The following is a 20349-nucleotide window of genomic DNA, read 5'->3' on the forward strand; positions in this document are numbered from 1 at the left end:
CAAAACTGAACCAAATGGTTCTTATAAGAATATTTTATTTTACTAAGAATAATATGTCATTTAAATAAAATTAAAATTTCTTCTTCGTTGTTAATATTTCTATTCACTGAAAACATAATTCGAGCTCTATATTTCATTGATGATGAAATTTAACAGATATAAATGGGACATGTTATCCAATTTTTAAGAGGAATAAGGTAAAATATTTTTATTTTACCTTATCATATTTTTATCCCATATTTTACCATGGGGATATTTGATTTGGAATTCTTCAAATGTCTCTTCCTGTGAAGGAATTCAAAATGCTGACCCTTGTTGCTGTAGTGATTGAAAGTAAGAAGGTTAAGTAACAGGGGACACATTTCATGCCTTGAGTTGGAGAAGATGTAATAAGAAAGCATAAACAGACTTGTGAGGTGTAAAGTTACAAATTTGAAGAGCTCTAAATTAAATCTTTTTAAAAATCTAGTTTTCCATCTCTTATTTTGAGCTTAGACTTTTGAAATTTTTTAACTCAAGAAACCAAGAGGTCTAAAAAAAAATGATACTGTGCTTTTATTTTTTTTCTAGTTCAGTATACGTTGATAACCATTCTCATTAAATAGACATTTGTAATTTTACTGATTTACATGAGTGGCACCAAGTCACATGATTTCTAAGGCATGACGCAGAAAGGAAGCATTATGGTTATAGGAATAAAAGGGATGTGAATATCACAGAAATGTTAAATCAATACACTAATGCATGCCTTTAAGATGTGAATCATGAGTCTATTGCTGTGACCAGAACAACTTATACATTGATTCTGACAGACACTACCAGTTGCCAGTAAAAGTGTACAGTGTCCCAGTACTTCTCCTATCATTTCTGAGAAAAACAGCATCATGGCACAAGAATGGTCAACAGTAGAGCTTCTGCAGCACAAAGCCACATAAAACTGTACAGTTTGCTGCTGTTCAGTTATGCTTCCAGCACTAAGTTTAATTTCAGAATAAGAGAGTGGGTTGGTGAATCCCCAAGAACCTGGCATTGGGAGGTTCCCACTGTCAGAGTTAAAGTGCTCCTTAAACGCCACAAATAAACATGATACTGCAGCGGGGAAGAGGCAAGACTGATTAACTGATTTCCGGGGCTGAAATCCACATATCAGACACCCAAAGTCAAAATATAAAGATATCACTGCAAGAACAGTTTAGGAAAGAAAGATACTATGGTGAAACAGACTACAAACCAATTTCATTATAGCTTAAACTCCTTAATACTATGCTAAAAGATCACACCTAGAGATTTTTATTTAACATATTTAAGGGTAATGGGTAAAACAATCTTAAAACAAATCAAAAATAATATAGTTTCGCCAATAATATAGTTTGGGGAAATATTTTTCACTGCAGCAGGAATACAGCACCAAAGATGATGTAAATTAAAATACTGGACTTTGAATAATGAAGAGGAAATTAATGAAAGTAACATCCATCAAACAAATGGAGAGGTAATGATGATGTAATCTACATGTAGCTATGAAGTCAGCCTAAAGAACTTTCCTGTGCATGTACAATTGATGAGAGTGGAGTCTGAAAAAATTTGGATAACAACCTAGCTCTATAACTCACTCAGCTCTAACCAAAATATAACACAACTGTACTTCTAAGGATAAAAATTAATTGTTGGATTCATGTATTGATTCCCAAGGCTATTCCACGCATTCCAGATTAAACTGACCTCAACGGTCCCAACATCTTAGCTTCCCATGTTACTTAATGGAAGAAGAGAGTAGAGGCCTTTTATTTTTTACGGCAGTTTTCTTAATAAGAAGTTGTATGTCTTCAAAAAACATCATCAAGCAAAGGTCTTGGTGAGGACATCTTCATGCTGCTGCTGGTGAATGGTGCCAATTCCTACAGCGGGTGCTGGCAAAGGGGGTCGGCTCACAAGGCGGAGCTGTCATTGGAGCAATGAAGAAATGAAATGACGTTGTCACCCAATCGAAGCTCTGCTTAGTTCACCAGAGGAGGTACATGTATTTCTCTCAGCTTGATTATCATAAGTCACCTTTTTGCCAAAATAATGAATTCCATAGAATAGATTGGAGGGAAATATATGTCACAACTAAAAACTAGCTAAATTCCAGTCATAATAAGGTAAGATAAATTCTTGAATTTGTCTTCATCTTTAGTAACTATTAGTTGGTTTTAGCTGTAGAGTTCTCTAAATTAGAACTATTTACCATATGGAAATGATTGGGCCCAGCAAACTAGTATCGAATGAGGGAACTAGTTCTAATCAAAGCAGAACAGAAAGATAAAACAGAAGCACAACTACTCTTCTCGTTGTTTTTTACTTCCTACAGCACGATCAAGAAGAATTTGGCCTTTGATGATACCAGCTGTGTGGATGGGCCTGGAACAAGTATCACTGGGTGTCTCTACTCCCACATTGTAAAATGAGCCTGCTCAGCACCCTGTTCCCCCATAGCTTGGATGTTGACCTTTAGGAAAGTATAATCACTTTTTTTTTTTTTTTTACATGACACTAGTACAAACACATAGATAGTTCGATAAACACTCAGCATTTTATTCTGAAAGAATAGCTTCAAACTAGATTTTATATTTTAGCTTATCCTTAAAAGAACTGGACTGATAATAGGAGATCACCCCATTTGTTGGCACCCCAGGAGAAACAAGGCACACACACACACAAAACACTAAATGAGAGACAGAGCTATTACCTTGCAGGCCAGTTGCTTTTCAAACCTTGGAGAAACAAAACACCATGGACCCATGTTCTGAGGTTCTTCCTGACTCCAAATAAAATCTACAAAAGAAAGTTTATGTCAGTACTGCAAATAAACACACACACACACACACACACCCCTTTCCAAGATGGCACAGTGTTGTCTTATTTATTTAACAAATGCAGTCATGTATCTACCTCCACAATCACGATACAGAACCATTCTATCCACACAAAAATTTCCCTCATCTTTTCCCTTTGCACTCAGCTCCTGCTCCCATCCCAACCTCTGGCTACCACTGACATTTTCTCTACCCCTATGGCTTTGCCTTTTTCAGAATGTCAGTTAAATGGAAGCATACAGCATGTAGCCTTTTGGGTCTGTCTTCCTCGAATTAGCAAAATCCATTTGTGATTTTGCCTGTAGCAATAGTTCACTGTCTTTTACGGCTGAGCGGTATGATACTGTGTGGGTGGACCACAGGTTGTTTATTCCCCCACCAGTGGAAGGACATTTTGGTTGTTTCCAGCTTGGGGCAATTATAAATAAGGCTTCTATAAACTTCACATGCAGATTTTCCTGTGAACATGTTTTCCATTCTTGTGGGCAAACACCTAGGAGTGGGACTGTTGGGTGGTGTGGTAACTACGTGTAACTGGGAAAGGCGCTGACAAACTGTGTTCCAGCGTGGCGGTGCCAGCTTGCGTTCCCACCAGCAGTGAATGAGGGTTACAGCTGCTCCACATCCTCACCAGCATTTGATATTGTCAATTTGTTGTTTCGTTTTCATTTTATTTGTTTGTTTATTTTAAGCAAGGCAACCCTTGGTTGACCTCACAGATTGCAAGGACCTTGTCAGTTTACAATCCCTTATTTTTTATGCCTACAGCACCTGGTCTTCCTAGGTGGTCTTCCATCCAAGTACTAACCAGGCCCGACCCTACTTAGCTTCCAAGATCAGACAGGATCGGGCTTGTTCAGAGTGGCATGGCCACAGACTCATTTTCATTTTAGCCACTCAGCTAGGTAGCCGTATCTCAATTTGGCTTCATTTGTATTTCTCTTATCACTAATTATGTTGCTGATCTTTTCATATGGTTATTTGCCACCTGGTTCTTGGGTAAAGTGCCTGTTCAGTTCTTTAAAAAATTAGATTATATGTTTTCCTACTGTTGAATTTTAAAAGCTCTTTAAATATTCTGGATACTCCTTTGTCATATGTCTATTTGCAAATATTTTCTCCCTATTTGGCTTATCTTTTTATTTTCTTTGCAGTGCAAAGTTTTCCTTTTTGGTAAAGTCTAATTTTTCTTTTATGGAAAGTGCTTTTAGTATTATATCTAAGAGCTTTTTGCCTAATCCAAGGTCACAATTCCATTTTCTTCTAGAAGTTTTATAGTTTTACATTTTACATTTAGGTCTATGATCAATTTTGAGTTAATTTCTATACAAGGTAAATAAAGAAATAAAGACATCCAATTATTCTAGCCCCATTTGCTGAAAAGGCTTGTCTTTTACAGTTATAGTTGATTTATCTTAAATGACAGTATAGCATTGATTCCCTCCAAACTCTCAAGAAATTAGACGTCTTAGATGACAGGAGGGGAGACTGATGGAAACACCAAAAAAGAGAGACACTGGCCCTAGCAGTGTTATTTTCATATCTCCAGATTCTATGAGATCCAATTCCCTAATAACTCTCACTGCCCCTGTAACCTCTTTTCCTTTGAGAGAGTTCAAATAGGTTTCAGATACCTGGAAAGCGAAGAACCCTAACAACCCTTCACCTTTAACGTGCTGGTACTTGCTCATCTCCTGTTGTAATGAGTCCAGCGGGAAAGGGCAGAGCTCCTCTATGCGGATGATGGCAAACTCATACTTCCTAGCTTCCAAAGATTCTCTCTGCTTCAGCAGGGCGTAGAAGTGTTTGCCACAGCAGAACACGAGGCTCTTAACGCTGTTGGGTAGAAAAGGGACAGTGGGTGGGGGAGAAACACCTTATAGTGAGGACTGTGTGAGATGAAAGGGAAGACCACACAGATCTAAGTGCTGCACTAATGAAGTGAGGCTCTGTCATTGGGTTTGGTCACATGCGATGCCCTGGCAAGCCTTCTTCAGCAACACGTCTCTAAAATTCACTCTCCCATGCATCCTCTAACTCCTACCCCACTGACTTAATGGACTTAGGGCAGAGGAGACATGGGTCACTTTGCATTCCTTAAGATGAGCTTGTTTACCCACCAATTAAAATTCTGCTGCTGAGTGTTAAAACAGAGATACACATCAAATTACTTTTTTGGATCCACAGATGAATCACCGATGACGGGTTTGAATGTTGTTCCTGGTGCCATTTCCTGAAGACTTGACACAGCTGCCTAAGGAGCGAGGAAAAAGCCACAAATCTATCACCCTGCAGAAAGGAGCTGAAGATGTTTTTACTTATAAGGGATCTTTACCAAGAAATATTATTAAATTCTCACCTAGGACTATAAGTAAACATATATATGAATAAATATAATAGCTTTCCAAAAAAATAGTTCTGAATACTTCAGAATAAAATTATTTTCCTGAAGTTACATAGATTGCCTTTTGTCTGGTGCCACAATAAAAATCTTAAGAATCAAAATTTCAGTCTGATTATATACCTTTATTATTAATAAAAAGCATGCTTTATTTTTTTGGAATTAAAAATAACATTTTATAGAATTCATACCATGAACCAAAAAAGCTAAGCTAGGGCAATTACTTCTGTCTTTAAGTTTTTGATTATAATTTACAAGTGAAACCTATTCAGTCAGAACAAGCAGGAACAATACGTGACTTTCTATAAAAAAAAAAAAAAGAAGGAAATTTATTAATAAGCTCAATTCAAATAAGTACTTGTTGCCAAGAACTCAGAGTCCAAAACTGATAAAGCTAAGCTGGGGGATTTGATCCCTTTTGCTGCCATCTAGTTAGTTTCCCTACAGTCTAGTCCCAAATGGGTATATGGCATTTTGAGTAGGCCATTATGGGTATATTACAATATGGCCTAATTAATTAACTATTCTGTGATGCTTATTATTAAATAACGTGTGATCTTTCTCCATTCTGAACTAGACTCCTTTGCCTTTGTGAGCTCCCACTTCCTAGGGAAGTTCAGAGTTGGGTGAGAAATTGGGGTGGGATTTAGATACCACTCGACAAACTGCCTAGAGCTCCGAGTCATGTTTGCCACTTGGCAAGTCATCTTGGAGAAGGCCACTGAAAGAAAGGAAAGATAAGGAAAGGAAAGGAGAGGGGAGGGGAGGGAAGGGGAGGGGAGGGAGGGGAGAGGGGAGAGGAAAGGAAGAAAAGAAAGAAAGAGTTGACTTATATTCTGATAGATCACATGTACCAATAATCGAATTTTTAGGAAGAGACCAGAATTCAATAATGGTTATACTCATTTTCAATTAATAAAAAGACTTAAATGTTTAGTGAAAATATCTGACTACTTAATAAGAGTAGTTTTTTACTTGAAAATCTGTAAGATGGCTGTTGATATTTTTCAAGGCTCCCAAATAAAGCCTCTTTTATTTGATAAGGTATATATTAGACTTGGGACAAGGGGTGGAATAGTAGGTCCATAATATAAACTCGTATTCTATTTCAAACAGCAAGAGATTCTCAGTAAAATTTTCTAAGAGTTCGCTTAATACTTAATATACATACACTATGTCTAATATCATTGTTTGATATTGACTCCCAGAGTCAGCACTAGGGTGAGGCAGGTGAGGTGCCTGCAGTGCAAAATTTAAGGAGCCGACCATGAGAGTGTCTCCTAACTCCCGTCCAAACTGCATGAAGATACAACCAGTGAAAGCACATCACTCGCAACTTTCCTCAACTCCCCTCCATTCCAAATCCACACTCTCGAACCTCTGTGAGAACGAGATGGTCTTGAACAGCCAAATCCTAAATGACATTTCACCTCAGTAGTAGCATTCAAATAAATGCAAAAGCTTTTTTGAATGTTAATCCTATTTAAGACTCTCATATAAAACTGAAAAAAAAAAATTATAGCAGATGGGATAAATACATGCTTATACTAGTATTTATTACCTTGAACTTTGCCATTTGAAAACTAGCATATTTGTGTGATTTAAAAATATGTTGTGTACTTAATACTTAGTTCAGGTAAACCAAGAGAAAATGTACACTTTTTAAAAATGTGTACTTTTAAAAGTGTTGCAATAAGCCATATTGTTAGAATGTGCATACTGAAACAGGAATCTACCTATGATAAATCATTCGATGGAAAAAGTCTAAATAAAAGTCAATGAATAACATCACTCATTTTCATCAAAATATTCTAAATTCTCAACTTGCTAACATCCACATAGAGTGCTTATACCATTGAACATTTAAATTTCTTCTAAAAAATTATTTCTGCTCAGACCAGGATACCAGTGTGATAATATCTATCATGTTCTCATTACAATGAAACCGAGCGCTATCTGTCTTTATAGTTACTCTTGAAAGGTGAGAAGGAGGGAGGGAGAGAGAGCAGAGACAGGGGCAGTGGGAGGAAAGAAGCAAAGCCAATTAAAATTTAGAACTATAATTAGATACAGAAAACAGAGGAAAATGCAGAAAAAAAAAGAAGAGGCGAAAGGCTTCCGACCAGCTCCTCTCACTTACAGGGAACCTGAGCAACATCTTCGGAGAAGCAACGATGAGGGGTTTTCTGAAGTTCCGGACCATCTGCCTCCTGAGCAGGTGGAAATACTGTGCAGGAGTCGTGGGGTGTACCACGACCATGTTCACTGTGTCCCCATCCACTCCCTCCTCTGCGCTGTCACACATCTGGGAGAGAAGTGAAAGAAAGGAGACATTTGGATCATCTCATTCGATTGTAACGACAAAGGCTCTCCAAAGGGAAAACAGGGCTCTCAGTGAGAAGGAGAAAGAGATTTCCCTCCATTACAGAAAATGCCAGAAGGTAAATTTACGGCCTATGAAGAATTAGCCAGAGGAGAGGCCTGATGGCCCCCACATCTGCCTGAGTCTGTGCATTTTAACACGGTTGTTCTCAAACACAGCTGATTCCAAGAAGCATCTGGAGGGGACCTTTTTAAAAAAATACAGATTCTGATTACTGTGGGGTTAAGGTGGTGGAAGGAAGTACTGTCAGAATTTCATTCTACTAATGCAATAAACACAATTAGAGTTTGGTTCGTTCGTCTGCTTGTTTAAAAGGCAAAAACAAAAACGAAAGCAGCTAACAAGGTTGAAAAGTTAAAGGCAAAGAATTAAGTCTCAGAAGATCCTGGTGGGACAGGAAGCCAAAGCATGGCTCCTAACCCCACTCCAGAAGCAGTGGAGAGAAAAGAGTGAGCTGACAAAGTGCTGACAATTCCTACTAGGCCCCTCCAATTTGGAGAGAGTGAGTGAGTACGTAACCCCGGGGGAAAAAGAAAACTTCAGAGCAGAGCTCAGTGGACATGGCTGGGCTGCCAGGCTCGCCATTTCCAGGGCATCAACTCAGTTTCACTCAAAGACGGCAACGTCTGACGGTTTAAGGTGCACGTCAAGGATCCGCAGGAGGCAGTTCTAGTTCAAAGTGCCTCGGAAAACATTTCTGCAAGTCCAGGAGGCATTGGACATACCTGTAAGAAACGCTCTATGCGACAAGATGAGTGGTCGGGTCCAGCCCCGTCATAGCCGTGGGGGAGGAGAATGACAATGCCGCTCTGGAGGAGCCACTTGGCCTCTCCTGGAAAAGCAGGGGGAGGGGTGAGATCTCTATGAAGCAGGAACAAAACGGTCTGACGTGACTTGGGGAGCGGAACAAATGTTAGTTTGCTGCCTGACTCCCTAAAACAGTTTTCATCACATGTACTCTCAAGCATTGTGACACCATACTTGGGAGAAAACTATCCATTATACCAGCAGACCCTAGAATGACACATGCCCTGGGCTTTAGCAAGTGAGACAAACTGGATGGTGAACATCTGGCTTCCAGGACAGCGTGGCCACTCTGACTCCACCTCAGGCACAGCTCTTACTAAGGCTGGGCAGCTCCTACCTTTCCTCATAGCACTGCTGACGACGCAGGCCACTGTCCTTAAGCTGAGGACGCAGGCACTTTGGAACAGTCTCTGGACACGTCCAAGTCCAATCTCCTCAAGGCACTTTTCTTTCTCATGAAGTTAACAGAGAAACACAACCCTGAGGAGGATCTGCAGTGCACACTCAAAATCCAAGAGTGGTTACCCCCAAAATGGGGTGAGAGCCTGGGGGACACTCAGACTTGTACTTTATATACTTTGAATTTTTACAGTAAGCAGGGACTACCTTATAAATGATGATTAAGAGTAATAAAGATGCACAAGTTCTAATGTTCAGATACTTGAGTGTCCTTGGATTGAGGGAAACAGATTTTCAAGCCTGCTGTTCACTCCGATCACACATCCTCACTATGTCACCAATGCCTACTTGTGACTCATGCCATAGCTACTCAGCAAACCCCAAGAGCAGACCTGAAAGTCAAACCACCTAGGAGCTGGCAGATACATACCCTGCTCCCCATGACCCAGCACATTCCCCCGCAAATGGGAAGGTGATCCCTGCTTTCACTGAGTGGCGCCCGGGCCTCCGGCAGCTTATTTAACTATCTAACAGCTGCCATGTCCCAGCGGGTAACATGGCAACCCCCAAGTCTTCTGCAGGTCTGTGGTACAAGGAGTCTCGTAAGTAGCTATGGTTCCTTTTCGTTCAATTGTCCCCATCAGGCTGGTGCCATGCACCCACTGCACACCCAAATGCCAACACCAACCTCCAGAGATGAAGGTGTCGAAGATGATCTGGGCGCCATTGAAGAAATCACCAAACTGAGCCTCCCAGAGGGGAAGTAACTTGGGGCTCTCAATGCTCATCCCATACTCAAATCCCAGGACGGCCTCTTCTGACAGCGGGCTGTTGCTGACCTAGAGCCAGGAAGAGAGCAGAGACACTGTCAAGTGAGGGGAGCCATGTCGATCAAAAGAACCATCATGATTCATTAATGTACAAAAGGCAGAATGTAAAATTACATCTCTGAGGAGGCTAAAGAGACATGGTAATCGAATGCAACATGAATCTTAACTAGGTTTGAGGACCACGGGGCAGCCGTGTCGCAGTGTTACTTTCCTGACTCGGATGGTGGTGCTGTGGAGACGAAGGAGAATGTCCTTGTTTATGGGAAACACACGTCTAGGGCCTCAGGTTGGCAACCCGACGTTTCCAACCCGATGTTTCGGTTTCGAGTGTTTCAGAATGAGAAAAGGTTCCTTTTATATTATATGTCCAACTTTTTTGTAATTTTGTGCTTGTTTCAAAAATTTTCTAAAAAAATGTTTTTTAAAAGTTACGTATCTATATAATTTTATTTGGCAATAAAAAGGAATGAAATACAGAGGTATGCTACGACATGGATGGACCTTAAAAACATGATACTAAGTGAGAGAAACCAGTCACAAAAGGGTATGTGTTACATGACTTTATTTTTATAAATGGTCCAAAATGGGCAAATCAATAGAAACAGAAAATAAAGTAGTGGTTGCTAGAGGCTGAGCGGGGAGGAAAGAATAGGGAGTGGCTGCTAATGAGTATGGGGTTTCTTTTGGGGGCGATAAAAATGTTCTGAAATTAAATAGTGGTAATGGTTACACAATTCTGTGACTACACCAAATACCACTTAATTGTACACACTGAAAGGCTGAATTCTATATCTTAATAAATCTTGTATTTGTAAAAGAAACTGTAGAAAAATTACATCTCTATGATAATTACAACTACAAAAATTGTGATTCACATAGATAAGCACTCAATGACAATAGAAAAATGAAAATAGATGATCTATTAGCATGGTGGGATTATGTATAATTTGTCTCTTCCGGTTACTATTTTGATTTCAGTTATACTCTATATAACATTAATTTTAAAAAGAGCCGCTATGTTTCTCAGACTCATGAGTGTGTTGTAAATGGGGTCTGGACTGGCCACTTTCCTTGCACCTCTACCTGTCCTCATCTCCTTCCTCCTCTCTTTTCCTACCCAAGGCTGACATACCCACTCACATTCTAAATCCATCCCTCTTCTAGCTTCTTCTCCTGGCTTCATCACCCACCTCCTCTTTTCTGAACCTCCTCTCACTGGCTTTCTCCTCCCAGCAGACAGACAATCAAAAGCTTAAAACCTAAACAAGAAATATTCCCCTGACCAATGTTCTCTATTGCTTCCTTTCACGGTTGAGCTTCTAGAAAGAATTATCTAATTCATTTCTCTCCATCTCCTTAACTCTTGTTTATCCTTAAACTAGTATAATCTAGCTTCTGCTTTCACGACTCCAATAAAATAGCTCTATATAAAAATAAAGGGATAGCCAATCTGACACAGAAAAAAAAAGCTCTATATGCAGTCAACCTTGGCCTTCTAGTTGCCCAACCTAATGAACACCACGTGATTCTTGTTCTTATCTGACTCTGCCCTTCCTTGAGTTCAACCATATAGTGACTCCACTTCTCCTCCTCCCTTCCTGGATGCACTTTTGGGAAACGTTTTTCGTCTGCCAGCATCTTACATGTTTTTCCCAGGACCCCAGCCCTTGGCCCTCTTCTCATACTGCTCTCTCTCTGGGAGATTCTCCCACCTCAGCGGTTTCACATACTCCTACACTCTGGTTACTTCCAGATCTGTGTCTCAAGACCAGATTCCTTCCTTAACTCCAGATATACACAACTAATTGCCTGATAGGAACTTGTGTGTCATTCGGCTGTCTCTAAGTCAGATGTCCAAAACTAAATCCATCATCCTTCCTTACCAAACTTGTTTCCTCTCCTTTACTCTCTGTTCAGGTGAATGCTGTCTTCATATACCAGTTGTCTGCATCAGGAAGCTAGAAGACAGTCAGACAGGTCTCTATTCTTCACTTCATATATCTACCACTAAGTATTGTAGCTGTGGTTTTTCTGAATAGTTCTTGAATCTGGCCCATCTTCCATGTGCACTGCTACTGCCCTAATTTAGGGCCCCACGATTTTCTACCTAGATGACTGAGAAACCACCTTAGCAATTGTCCTAAGTTCTCATCCTTTTTCAACGTAGGCTTCCAAAGTATTGTCAGGAGTGATCTTACTAATATAAAATCGGATCGCTTGTTTCAAAGTTCCACCACGGGTTCACAACGTGGGGAATCCTATCTGGCCTGTCTCCTCTTTTTCACTCCTGTATCCACTTTGCAGTTTAATCTCAAGTCATATGAAAGTATTTGTAGTTCCCTAGGCATATCAGGTCCTCTTAACGTCACAGCTGTTTTTTATGTGCTATTGTGTCTACCGTGAATAATCTCCCTATTTGTATTAGAATAGGCAACTCCTACCGTCTTTCAAATATCTGCTGAAATCTGGGCTTCCCTCAAGCTTTTCCTGACTTTCCCAGGTAGATGAGTTGCTCCTTTTCCTATGCATCTATTGTACCTTATAGACTTGTATATTTTATTTTTTTGACTCTATTAATGTTTTTATTTACTCCAAAAAGTATTTAAGATGGCTTGTAAGTTTACATGATATATAACTTGACAGTGTAAATGTAAGTAAAAGGAAAAAGGAGAAATTAAGATTGAGAAACAGAACACAGTTGGGGAAAAGACATAACCTGGTGACCTACTCTCTTTTACCAAGGTTACTGTGGCCTCTACCCCTTCCTAGAAGCCATTATATATTTTTTTTGGAAAGGTGCATATATGCATTGTTTTATTATTGTGTCTGATCTGATAGACACAATTATTGGTAAGGGAACACTGGTGAGTTGCAGAATTCATAACATACAGACAATAAAGACAAACCAAGATCAAGCAGGAGTTACCACCGGGTCTTCCTATGAAGGACATGGTAGTAGAAAAATGAAATCTTTCACAGCCTCCTTATAAGAGAGGCAACATGTTTAATTGAGGCTTTTCAGATAGCAATAAAGCTAATTGATATTATATATCAAATTACAATTCAATAAAAGACATTGGTGAGGTGGGGGAATACTAATAGATCATCAATCTGACTTGATCCAGGGGTGGACTTTAAACTAACTTAAAGAAAAGATTAGCTGTATGTCCTTTAAGTAATCTTCCTGAAATTTTACTTTTGATAAGCAAATTTTTAAATAAAAATTGAGTATCAGTAAACTCAAGATTATACTCTCAAACAAATACTAGAGTAGGAAAAAGATGACATGCCACTAATTGTACCTTAAAGAATAATTTATTTTAATAAACATTATGTTCCAGGCATATGCTGATTGTTAGAGAGACAAAAATAAAAAGGCCCAGGCCCTGCCCTTGACTCTAATGAGTACATCCCAGCAACTGGCACATGGAAATGGTAATAGATATATTCATCAAGCCTATTAAACCTTAGGGAATAATAAGGTGATCTGAGGAAATGGCTTTTTTTTAAAATAGGAAAGAAATGATGTTATTTATTCACATCTTTTGCGAACTTTAATGAATCAGCAACATGCAAATTATGTCAATTTCTGATTGACAAATGAACACCCATTTGACATTTACATGATTATGTGATTACATGATTTACATAAGTAGCCAGAGTAAAATAACTCTAGTCTACTTGCATGTATGTTACTTCCATTCCAAATGTGTAAGCTACACTGTCCACTCAACATCACTTTACTCCAAAAAGCATTGAACCCAAAGTTGCTGACGTCTGTTTCTAGTTGCTTTAAGAATCCTGTCACCATAATCATCAGCATCTGGATTTTATAGTAGATAAGGAAACATCCTACCTCCAGAAATCCCTTCTGATCAGGATCCATGTGGTTTAGAGGGATGTAGGTATCATCAGTCTCCTGGCAAACAACCATTGCATGCCTTTGGCTAAAAGTTCCACGGCCAACATCTTGACCACTCAGACGGACATTAAAACCTTAAAGAAGAAGGAAAAAAAATCCAGACTCCCATAAATAACCTAGTAATGATAAGACATGGTGACCCTGAATTCTTATACATCAGCTCATCCCGAGAATTTTCCTTAGGATAATAGATTATCCCTACTAAAATACACCTTTCCTAGATTCAAAAGTCTGCAGTCAAGGAAAGACTGTATTAAAATGGAGAGTCATCATTTTCCCTACAATTTTTAGAGAAAAATATCTTTCTAATATATCCAGCCCAGGGCTTTTATATTCCAAGTATAACTGCTCTATTCTCTGATGAAAGTTGTCAATATGATTTATTCTAAGATTAAATAACATTGTCAGGTAAGAAAAGATAACACATTTTAGAATCTCTCTGGTCAATGAAAACAATAGGAGGCAGGTGTAACTCAAAACTCTGCAGAGATCACATGTAACAAACTTTACATAAAGCATTCCCTACCAGCTGTGCAGCTAAACAGAAGTGTCTTACCTTGAACGAGTAATGAGCCCAAGGCGAGAGCTTCTGCCGTGGCCCAGTCTAACTGGGTTCCAACCATCACCTTCTCCAGTCTGGACTGTAAAAGTGAAGGAGAGGAAAAAAGAAATTTTTAAGAGTCCATATCCTTTTCTTTCACACAGTTCAAAAAATGTAATTCAACAATATTAAGCAATAAAAGCAATGTTAAATAAAACATTAAGTGAAGGAGGATACGAGAGTCTGATAGCAATCACATGACGTTTTAAAAGGGAAACAAACAGATGCTCAGCTCAGTGGTTAACCCTGTGGATGAATGAGAGGAGACGGAACTGTATTTGTACTATTTCTTCAGGTGATGGTGAATACGTAGTTTGTTTTAAAAGTCTCTAAATCTATACTAAAAATTCAAAAATGAAGTTAGTGTTTTAAAAATAATTCAGACAGCAAAGTTTCTTTATGCAAGTTTAAGAAAGGTGAAAACCTTTAACTCCTTGTTCTTTTGTTTTTAGCAGTGAAAGTACTGCGTTCTAGGAAACTGGAGTCCCAGGCAAACCAGGACAGTTTGCCACATCTATATTTAATGTGAGACAATATGTAAAATCTCAACAGGTTTAAGGGTCTAAATGGTTGACTTCAGGGGTACGAATGTCGATTTATGGAGGGAGGGAGGGAAGGAGGGAGAAAGCGAGAAGTAGACAAATTCTGCATTAATTGACTATCAGTACCAAAACAGCACTAGAATAGGTTCCCAGAACTTAAAGATACACAGTAAATATCTGTCAAGTGAATGAGCCAACCAAATGTCCAGAGCCACATTCCTTCCTTTGCTGCACGGGACGAACGAACAACAAGCAGAGATTTCGGTGCTGCCCACCTGTACGTACATCTTCAGGAGGTGGCCGTGCATCTGGAGTTCCTCCGGCACCGCCACAGACTTCCCACCAATAAACCTCAGGAGGTCTAGGGGCACACCTGTGTTCCAAGTGGAAATGTGAGCTTCTGGCTGGACCAGGCCCTGCCAGTGGGCCTGCAGGTGAGTGGCAGGGGGGCTGTAATGGGCCATGTTAGTTAAATGGTCATTTAACTTGGCGTAGTAGGAGGTTTTGATTTCTGACACTTCCTCCTGGGTCATGAGCCCATGGGCAATAAGGTGGTCTGCATACGTGTCCGGAATGCTCTTTCGGGCTCTGTCGAAGAAAGAGGGGGAAAAAAAATCAATCTGATTTGTAAAAATCGAAGAGACAGACACAGTCATCGTCAAAGAAACTACAGAGCGGCATCACTGTAAAAAGGCACAGGAAATGGTTCAGAGCTGCACGGAGCAGGTGGTTGCACATCACTGTGGATGTACTAACTGACACTGAATTGTTCTCTTTAAAATGGTCTACTTTATGTTAAGCGACTTTCACTCCAATAAATTATTTTTTTTCAAAAAGGCAGTGATGAGTAGAAACCTCATCTAGACAAGCAAGAGAAAACAAATTTATCTTTATAAACCTTTGTCTACAATCAGGGAGAAATAATTAGTAGTCATCTTTCTATGAAACGATAAATTCTGGATACCCTTTATCTCAAAAAGGATTAAACCCAGTGGACAATATCTGTTTCAGGTGGGTTTAAGCACCTTGGTAACAGTAATAATAACGCCACTCCAAATTTGTTTCAAACTTTAAACTATAAAGTCTGTTCAGATATATTATCATATTGAATCCTAACAAAAATGAGAGGGAGGCGGGATACTTTAAATGAGGCCTTGAGGTCCATTAAGTAATTCAGCCGCTCAGCTCAGAGCTAAACAAAGCCCAGATTTATTTTTCCAAAAGCAGTCTGCTACCTATGACCAGGGAGGCCTAGAAAATATCACCGAGTTTATTCCTCTGTTTTAATTAAGGTTTATGAGGAAATAAAGTAGACGAGAGGGATCTATTTTACTTCCTAGTATCTAAAAAGGAAATTCCAAAGTGTCAAATACCTCTCTGTCACACTAACCTTCTGACTCAGCGCTGTCCAACGGAAATATAATACAAGCCAATGTGGAATTTGAAACTTCCTAGTGGTCACATTTGAAAGGGTAAAAAGAAACAGGTAGAATTAATTTTAATCACCCATTTATTTAACTCAATATATCCAAAATATTGTCACTTTAATATCTAATCAATATAAAAATTATTGAGATAGTCTACATCTTTTTTTCATACTAAGTCTTTAAAATGTGGTGTGTAGATTACGCTCACAGCATGTCTCCATCAAGATTCGCCATATTTCAAGCACTGGATAGCCACATATGGCTAGTGGCTTCCATAGTGGACAGCACAGTTCTGGACATTCATTAAAATCCATCATGTAATCTCTTGCTAAGGTACAAAGTAGGGCCCTATTTATAGTTTTCACAAGTGGATCGAGGAGGTCCTGTTTCTGATCCTGTCACTGCTGTACTATGTAACTTCAGGCAAGGCTCTGCCTACGTCTCCTATTCCGTCTTCCCACCTGCCAACTGAGGTTGTTACGCTGACCCCTTTGTCTATTCATCGAGGAAACATGTAGAGTTTGAAGACTATGGGGAGATTTCTTGATATCCACAGGGTGACCGTCCCAGTCTGCCTAGGGCTGTCCCAGTTTTAGCACTGAAAATTTCATGTCCCGGGCAAACCAGGAAAGTTGGTCACCCTACTTGAAAATGTCTAGTAAAAATGACAATGTGAGCACTATGGGAAAGAGAGCGTATTAAATGAAGGTTTATAATTCTACCTGATGATTTTGTACATCACTGGGTTGGTGAAGAAGGGCTCATCCAGCTCATTGTGGCCCCACTGCCTGTAGCATAACAAATCAATAATCACATCCTTCCGGAACTGGCGCTGGTATTCAAAAGCCAGTCGTGTGGCACGGACCACTTCCTCTGGGCTGTCTCCATTGACGTGGATGATGGCACAGCCCACAAGCTTCCCTGAGGCAAAGGAGACTGAGATGAAGTGGGCCAGTTCACCCAGACAACACTGGCCCAGCACCAAGTCCTGTTGCCTGCGTGGGGAGGCAGCCTACATCCTCAGAGGTAGTTTGGGCTAGTTGTTAAGAATCCACACTTTGGAGTCCAGTTGACAAGAATGAGGTCAAGTCCCACCCTGTGATTTATTGTGTGACCTTGGTAAAGTTATGACTCTTAGTCTCCCTACTTATAACACTGTAATAATAGCTCCTACCTCTTAGCCATGTTACAAAGATTAAACTAATTAATGCATATAAAATACTTAAAAGTGCATAGAACATAACTAATATTTATTGTTATTGTCATTATTATTATTGTCTTTCCTCCTGAGATAAAAAGGTCATAAAAGGATGCATCCTAGAAAAATGGATTTTCTCCAAAGAGAAGTTCAAGAATGAATTTTCGGTATCTCTACCTAACTTAATCACAAAAAAATTCACTTAGATGCTTCACAAGGCGTCCAGGCCAGGCTCTGGGTGCAGAAACAGAGTAGTTACTACCATCTAAGAGTGCTTATAACTCTGTGAAATAGGTACTAGGTGATAAAAGCCCTGCATTTCTCCTAATACTGCCAATTTCCACAGGTTAAAACAAGTCAACTTTCTTTTCCACGACTGATTTCTAACCAGACTACTTGGCCAAATTTAGCAGCTGAACATACCCTTCTTTTATATATATATAAATTTGACATGCCACAGTTTGTGATTTTAAGTTATACAGCATGTTACTTTGATACATTTACATATCGTGACATGAATGCCATTGAAGCAATATTTATCACGATATATCGCAACGGCACAGTACTATTGACTATATTCACTGCACTGTGTGTTAGAGCTCGAGGGCTTACCTACTGCTTGTTACAAGTTTGCATCTTAAACATGATCTTATCCTTCCACCTCCCATCCCCTGGAAACCACCATTTTAATGTATTTTTTTATAGCTTTAACTTTTCTTTTTAGATTCCACAAGTAAGTGATATCATACAGCACTTGTCTTTTTCTGTCTGATTTATCTCACTTAGCTTAATGTGCTCAAGGTCTAGCCGTGTTATAGCAAATAGCAAGATTTCCTCCTTTCTCATGTAGGTGTACATGTACCACATCCTTTTCATCCATTCATCCACCGATGGGCATTTGGGTTGTTTTCATAAGATGGTTATTATGAGTAATGCTATGATACACATGGGTGTGTATATATCTCATCAAAATCTTGTTTTCATTTCCTTTGGGTACCCAGGGTGAAGTTTCTGGATCCTATTGGTAGATCTGTGTTTAATTTTTTAAGGAAGCTCCAAACTATTTTACGTAGTAGTGGCTGGACCAATTTAAAATCCCATCAACGGTATGTACGTATCCCTTTTCCCCACATCCTCACTAGCACCTGTTGTAGTTTGTCTTTTTGATGACGGCCATTCCAAGAGGTGTGAGGTGCTACTCACTGTAGTTTTGATATGCAATTCTCTGATGATTACTGATGTCGAGTACTTTTTCATGTGCCTATTGGCCATCTGTATGTCTTCTTTGGAAAAATGTTTATTTACTTCCTCTGCTCATTTTTTAATGGCATTGTTTTTGTTAGGTTGTATTAGTTCTTCATATATTTTGGATATTAACCCCTTATCAGAATGAACATGTCCTTTTTGACTCAGATTTGGGTACTCCAAGTTAGAGCATCTTACTCTATCTAGTAAGACGTGCTCTGAGTCTGAACAATGACTCTAGTGTGGTGCTAGCTGTGTTGCTCTCTGCTTTCCACCAGATCATTCAACTGGATACTTAAGCAATTTGAAATTATGCCTCTAAGTTCCACTCTAGCCTATTTTCTGTGGCTTTAAAGATTACACTCAAAGTTTAAAAGGAATAACTTAACAACGCTATTGGTGACTATGAACCGTATCTGACCCTAAATTTAAAATGAGATAACCAGTGAGGCTCACTGTTCTGAGTGAACCAGGAGGCTTCCGGGAATTCCTTGTCTGACCCGGCAACAGCAACACCTCCCTGTGCAACTTACCGATATCACTGCAGTACAAGGAAGACCTTCCTCTCTCTGCTGGTGTGGTGTAACCCAGCTGGTTATTGACAATCAAATGGACGCTCCCACCAATTCTGAAATGTGGGAGATTAGAGAGCGTAAATGTTTCGGGAACAATCCCTTGACCGCAGAAAGAAGCATCACCGTGAACCTAAATTGTAAGGGAGAAAAAAAGAAAAGGAACATAAGGGATGAAGAAATTTAGGTTTTCAGACTGGAATAAATTATTTTCAAATGTTAAAAGAAACAAAACCACCACCCTCTCACTGTTCCCCTGCCCTCCTAAAAATTTGCTGGTTATAGGATTTTCTTGAATGGTTATGCTGGTCTTACACAGCTTTCAAAGATACTAAATCAGTCCTTTTCCCCCTGCAGCCACCACCAGCTGACCTACTCCTTCCACCCCACATCATCACCTACACTCATCACTTCTAGTGCACTCATCAACAGTCCAGTGCATATAGCAGCATCACAGAAGGAAGGACTACTGGAGGTGCAGAAGGAAATCAGCTTTAGTAAAGCTTTCATGAAAATACCCTGCAAGATTCAAGGAAGAGTGCACAGCTTTGAACTCTTCCTCTTCCCCAAAAACCTTGCCCCCAAAAAAGAGACTGTGTGTAGCTCACATCAGCTAATTCCCCTGGGTGTTTGGCCTCTGTCGTGAACGTAAAGGAGAGTGATGTGACAGCAAAGACAGGAGGCATGAGGCGGAAGTATATCATACATTAGGGAAAGGATGCTTTGAGGAAAAAACAAAATGCTGTTATGAGAGAATGTCTAAAATGTGCTATTCTTCCAGAACATTTCAAGTCTGCTAGATCATATCATCATAAAATATGGTGGACAGAAGTTGGTAGAGAAAGAAGAAAATGTTTTTTAGAGAAGTTGAAAGCAAATAATGAGGGAATTAAAAGCTCTTAGAAGATCTTAGAAGAAAATATGAGCTCTACAGACATCATACTAAAAGATAATTATCATAAACAGCCAAGATGCTGAACTAAAGAATAAACTGATCTGATATGCCTCAACTTAAGGCAATCTTTGTGGCTCTAATAATAACAGAATTAAAAGACCTAAAGATGAATGGAGAAAGACTATTTAGAAGTAGACTTTTTAATGACATTGATAATGTCCTGTAGAGTCATTTCTATACAAGTAGAATATTTTGGCTAAGAAAGGAAACAC

At 39.4% G+C, this 20349-nt stretch overlaps 1 protein-coding gene and 1 pseudogene across 10 annotated transcripts in view; both read right to left on the reverse strand.

Moving 5' to 3' along the window:
• Positions 1-532: 532 nt before the first annotated feature.
• Positions 533-20349, reverse strand: part of DHTKD1 (dehydrogenase E1 and transketolase domain containing 1) — a 51620-nt gene continuing 31803 nt past the window's right edge. For 9 of the 10 annotated variants that reach the window (XM_023530346.1, XM_023530345.1, XM_023530340.1 and 6 more), the window contains 12 exons: positions 19144-19315; positions 16890-17088; positions 15016-15328; positions 14154-14238; positions 13532-13671; positions 9534-9684; positions 8365-8471; positions 7397-7561; positions 5027-5109; positions 4522-4691; positions 2729-2814; positions 533-1941 (listed from right to left, as the gene is read on the reverse strand). In XM_023530346.1, coding sequence (XP_023386114.1) covers positions 1840-1941; positions 2729-2814; positions 4522-4691; positions 5027-5109; positions 7397-7561; positions 8365-8471; positions 9534-9684; positions 13532-13671; positions 14154-14238; positions 15016-15328; positions 16890-17088; positions 19144-19315 — 1773 coding nt within the window. In that variant the 3' untranslated portion in view covers positions 533-1839. Of the gene's footprint in view, positions 1942-2728; positions 2815-4521; positions 4692-4975; positions 5110-7396; positions 7562-8364; positions 8472-9533; positions 9685-13531; positions 13672-14153; positions 14239-15015; positions 15329-16889; positions 17089-19143; positions 19316-20349 lie in introns of those variants that run through there. The other variant, XM_023530347.1, reaches the window with a different exon arrangement.
• Positions 3615-3733, reverse strand: LOC111739318 (annotated as a pseudogene).

The sequence above is a fragment of the Pteropus vampyrus genome, unplaced genomic scaffold (assembly GCF_000151845.1).
Source record: "Pteropus vampyrus isolate Shadow unplaced genomic scaffold, Pvam_2.0 Scaffold49, whole genome shotgun sequence".
Taxonomy (NCBI): Eukaryota; Metazoa; Chordata; class Mammalia; order Chiroptera; family Pteropodidae; genus Pteropus; species Pteropus vampyrus.